Source organism: Trichechus manatus, unplaced genomic scaffold (assembly GCF_000243295.1).
Source record: "Trichechus manatus latirostris isolate Lorelei unplaced genomic scaffold, TriManLat1.0 scaffold00062, whole genome shotgun sequence".
Lineage (NCBI taxonomy): Eukaryota > Metazoa > Chordata > Mammalia > Sirenia > Trichechidae > Trichechus > Trichechus manatus.
Window position 1 is genome coordinate 9,063,222 of NW_004443998.1, and position 4,629 is coordinate 9,067,850.

The 4,629-nt window shown below is 41.9% G+C and overlaps 1 protein-coding gene across 1 annotated transcript in view; it reads left to right on the top strand.

The window, feature by feature from the left end:
* The window catches only part of MINDY4B (MINDY family member 4B), a 24,093-nt gene extending 19,504 nt beyond the window's left edge, over window positions 1-4,589 (top strand). The window contains exons 7-8 of the mRNA XM_023733847.1: window positions 2,527-2,707; window positions 4,447-4,589. Of these exons, the coding sequence (XP_023589615.1) occupies window positions 2,527-2,707; window positions 4,447-4,589 (324 nt within the window). The remainder of the gene's footprint in view (window positions 1-2,526; window positions 2,708-4,446) is intronic.
* The last annotated feature ends 40 nt before the right edge of the window (window positions 4,590-4,629 follow it).

A 4,629-nucleotide genomic window follows, 5' to 3' on the forward strand; every position in this document is an offset into this window, starting at 1 on the left:
GGAATTTTGCCTGCAAAGATTCCATAAAACAGAATCCTGGGCATGTATATTCTCTTCCATTCACCCAGGCATAATTTACAGGAGTTTTCATTGATTTCAAATCAGCCAGAATATACACCCCAAGTTCACATGGCATGACATTTTATTACAAAGAGGCTTCAATCTCCCAGTGAGTTTATCCATGTTTTCAAAACTTCAATTATTCCATGCCCTGCATATTATGTCTGATTGCATACAACTTTAGTACAGGAGCTGGCCAGGCATCCAAGGAGACCCTACATCACAAGAAGGCCTAAAAAAAAGTGTTTATTTTATAACTAAAGAATGGTTTCAAAGTCATTTGTAATTTGGGGGTGGATGCCTGGAATTTGAACGCATACCAGTACTTCGGTGACACATGCTCTGTTTTATTTCCGAGGTAGCCAGTGGGCAGACATGCTCCATGTTTGATATGTGAGATGTTCATGTAATAGTCCGCCCGAGGGGACTGAGTCTGGTGCTAGGAGATGAGGAAATCCTGCGCCTGCCGTGAGCATGTGCAGATCGGAGGGCTAGGCTCGCATCCTTTTTCAAACTTCCTTTTGAAGACATGGCTGAGGTCATTTCTTTAAGCACTGTAATATAATTTCTCTGTGGAAGCTCAAAGTGAAAAGCTTAAAGAGCGCCTCTGATCCACCCACTCACCGGCGTGAAGAATTTAATCCAAAGGAAATTGAGATATTTGAATAGAACCATTGAGAAGTCAAAATGTCAAATTATTAGCCTTTAAAATACTTAGGCTTACTGAACCCATAATTTTTCAAAGCTGGATTTGCCATACAACAGAATTTGTTCTTGAACATACAGTGCTACTCTGAGGACAGAGCAGAGAAGAAACGGAACGGCAACATTGGATCATTCCGTTATGGAAAAAAACGGGAAGGTTGAGGGGTCCAGTAGCGCCCCCAGGCGTTATATGAAAATGGTGGCTGTCTCCCCGTAGCTCAGGTTTATCTCTTTTTTTTAATATAAAATGTATTCTTCTTCTTGTTGTTGAGAATATAAACAGCAGCATACACCAATTCAACAATTTTCACGTGTACAATTCAGTGACCTTGATTACATTCTTCGAGTTGTACAGCAGTTCTCACCTTCCTTTACCAAGTTGTTCCTCCACCTTTAACATAAACTCACCACTCAGTAAGTTTCCTAGCTAATCTTTCGAGTCATTATTGTCAATTTGATCCCACAGAGATAGATCTTAAAAGAGGACAATGCTCAAGGCAGACATTCTTTACTAGTTAAGCTAAACTATTGTTTGCTTTTAAGAAGTCCTCATGGGTATTTTTGGTTTAAGGTTTAAAGATTATCTCAGGGCAATAGTTTCAGGGGTTCATCCAGCCTCCGTGACTCCAGCAAGCCTGGATTTCATGAGAATTTGAAATTCTGTTCTACATTTTCCCCCTTTCGATCAGGATTCTTCGATAGAATGTTTGATCAAAATGTTCAGTAATGGTAGCCGGGCACCGTCCAGTTCCTCTGGTCTCATGGCAAAGGACACAGTTGTTCATGGAGGCAGTTGGCCACACATTCCATTTCCTCCTCCTACTCCCGATACTCCCTCAGGTTTATCTCTTTCAGTAAGAAAAAAAACGTTTCTAATGTTAATGAATTTTGACCGCAATCTTTTAAAAAATAGGTGCTTCCCTGCTTCTTTACACTATATGGTGAATATAACGTATAGAAATGCACTGTAATATCGTGATACCCTCAGGGGCTACTGAGGTGTGCAGGACCACTGTCCTTTCACTGCACGGCCTCCCTGATGCTGCTTTTGTGAATCCAGTTCCCAGCTCTGAGAATTCAAGGCTGAATTGACACTTACCTGGGGGGGGGGGCGGATAACAAGCTGGTTAAATTAGTAAACTTAATATTGTATGCAATATTAAATCAGTACACTCTGCTCTAAGCACAACTTCACAACTGATCTATATGCTAACTTCCAGATACATACATGTGTGTATACATGCGCATATATCTTCTTCATTTCCCAGAAGCCTTTTTCTATATTATAAATATTCTACATTCTAAATGTGTTTTCCCCTTCCCATAGTCTACAAGGTCAGTGTTGGCAGAATTCTGACCACCCACTGAATGAAATATTGCCCTGTCTTGGCAATAGAAGCAAATACTTTGTTGGCGAAGAGAGAAGTTTTTATTCCACCCCTCCACTTTTATTTCAGTTTACCTATTTATTCTCTACTCACTTCAAAACCAAAGTGAGATGGTCCCACCCCCTCCATGAGGCCACCTCAATGTTTTTTTTAATTACTAAGATAAGAAGTGCAGCATCACTACCATGCCACACCATTCATCAATGGAAATCCATTCATGATAGAAGCCTTAGTTCCAAAGCTGACTCCATGGACAGGGCCCTGTACAGCTACAAGTGTGACAGGGAGCCTCGGAGCTGCTGTTTGATGAGGATGTATCAGCCTCTCTATTTATCGATTTGTGTATTTGTCTAGGTTCTCCTCTCCCTTCTAGGTGGGCAGCATGCTGAAGACTCCCAAATTACCGATCTGGCTGTGCAACATCAACGGAAATTATAGCATCCTTTTTAGCACAAACAGGCAGCTCTTATCAGACTGGAAAATGGAACGGCTCTTTGATCTGTACTTTTACAGTGGCCAGCCCTCACAGAAAAAGCCTGGGCGTCTGACAATAGGTGAGCATTTCATCAAAGAGACAGGACTGAGGCTGCTGGCGTTTAACAGCTGTGTGTATATTCACGCTAGCCCTGCAGGAAAATGCTTAGGCTCAATTTCTGAAATGAAGCCCATGAATGAATCCCGTGGGCCTAAACCCCAGGAAAACAGGTGGGATCAGAAGTACCACAGAGGAGCAAACTTCTAGGTAAGAGGAAAAACAAAAGGTGAAAAGTCCAGTTTCCAAAAAGGCTTCTCGAACGTCTTTTATCTTTTAGCCTGAGAAAAGTATTGGAAAAACTAGAGGGAGCAGGGTATCCAACTGCCAATTCCATATCCCACAACCAAACATGAGATGTTCATCCAGTGACGTAAGCAACCAAACAGATGGTGCATTTCTGTACAGATCAGTTCAGAAAGCATTTTTGAGGCCCGGAGCCCTGGTGGCACATGGCTTAGGAGCTTGGCTGCTAATGAAAAAGTTGGCAGTTTGAATCCACCAGTTGCTCCTTGGAAACGCTCTGGGGCAATTCTACTCTGTCCTATAGGTTTGGTTGGGATTGGCTCAACACCAGCAGGCTTGGTTTTCTGTTCGGTTTATTATGTGCCAGGCACTGGGCTAGACACGACAGAGAAGGCACAGTCCCAGCAAAACATTAAGGGGCCCTTCAAGTCCAGTGGGAGAAGCAGACAACTGTACAGGTCATTTCCATTCAATTATAGCCAGACTGTTTTTAACCTCATGAGGGAAAAAAGACTAACCTTAAAATAACTTTGAACATTGACCCACTGGACAAGGGGATAAAAGTGATGAGACTAGAAGCTCGTATCTGATAGCCTGGGGTCAATTTATGGAGTCTCTTTCATATCTGATGTTTTGCATTTAGCATCACAGGCCTGGCTGTAAGTAACTTGCACTCTTATGTCTGAATTTGGAAATGTATCTTAGTGATGATTTTATCTGTGGAGCTCTTAGTTCTTTTCCTTTAATTATGAGAAATGTATACTAGTCCATTTAATGTAGTGTGACATTGACTATATGTTCCTTAAAACATATTATTGTTTTTATCTCAACCCTCTTCTTTGAGGAAAGCACCATTTTTTAAATTATAATTAGCTCATAAGCATCAGACGCATTATGATCTGGGAACTACGCAGAAGTCTTTACATGCGTTATCCCATTAAATTCTCCCAACCGTCAGAAGAGGTAGTTACTATGATATCTGTTTCTACAGATAAAGCAACTGAGGGGTCCAATAAATAGTTGTTAACTGAATGAATGAGGCTTACAGATGTTAAGTACCTTCTCAAATGTCACACAGCTTGTTTGAGACAAACCCAGGCCTTGAATCCAGATCGTGGCTCCCTCACTGGAATGCCTTGCCCTCCACCAAAAAATCCAAAATGTACTCTTAGCACACGTTAAGAAGTGGTGAGATTTTCCTTTTTCTGTTTTTCATGACAACATTCCATGACCTACACCTGGCTCCACGTATGACATCATGATGCCATGAGTGTGTTACACAACTTATCAACATTCATGTCCCAAAATACACAGCAACCCAGGTTACCACAGACTTATTTTGCAAGGGGCATTTCAACACACCATCTACTGGAATCCCCTTCTGCTTAACCATTTCTAGGAACACAGCTTGCTGAGCCAACTACTTCCCATCCTCTTCTCCTTCCTTGCTGGTCTGACTTCTTCTGGAATGGCGTACATAGACTTGTGTCTAAATGCCAGGTGTTCCTCCCTCAGATACTCACTCCCATCACTGGGAAAAGGACCAACATGAAGATAAACATGGAGCAGAACGATGGTTTTCTCCAGTGGAGATGATAATCAGAACCAAGTGGACAGAGGCCACCATCAACTGGAATGGGACTGTCTGCTTTTTCTAAAGAGACCAGGATATGCAATAAGTCTGAAGCATCAGAACTG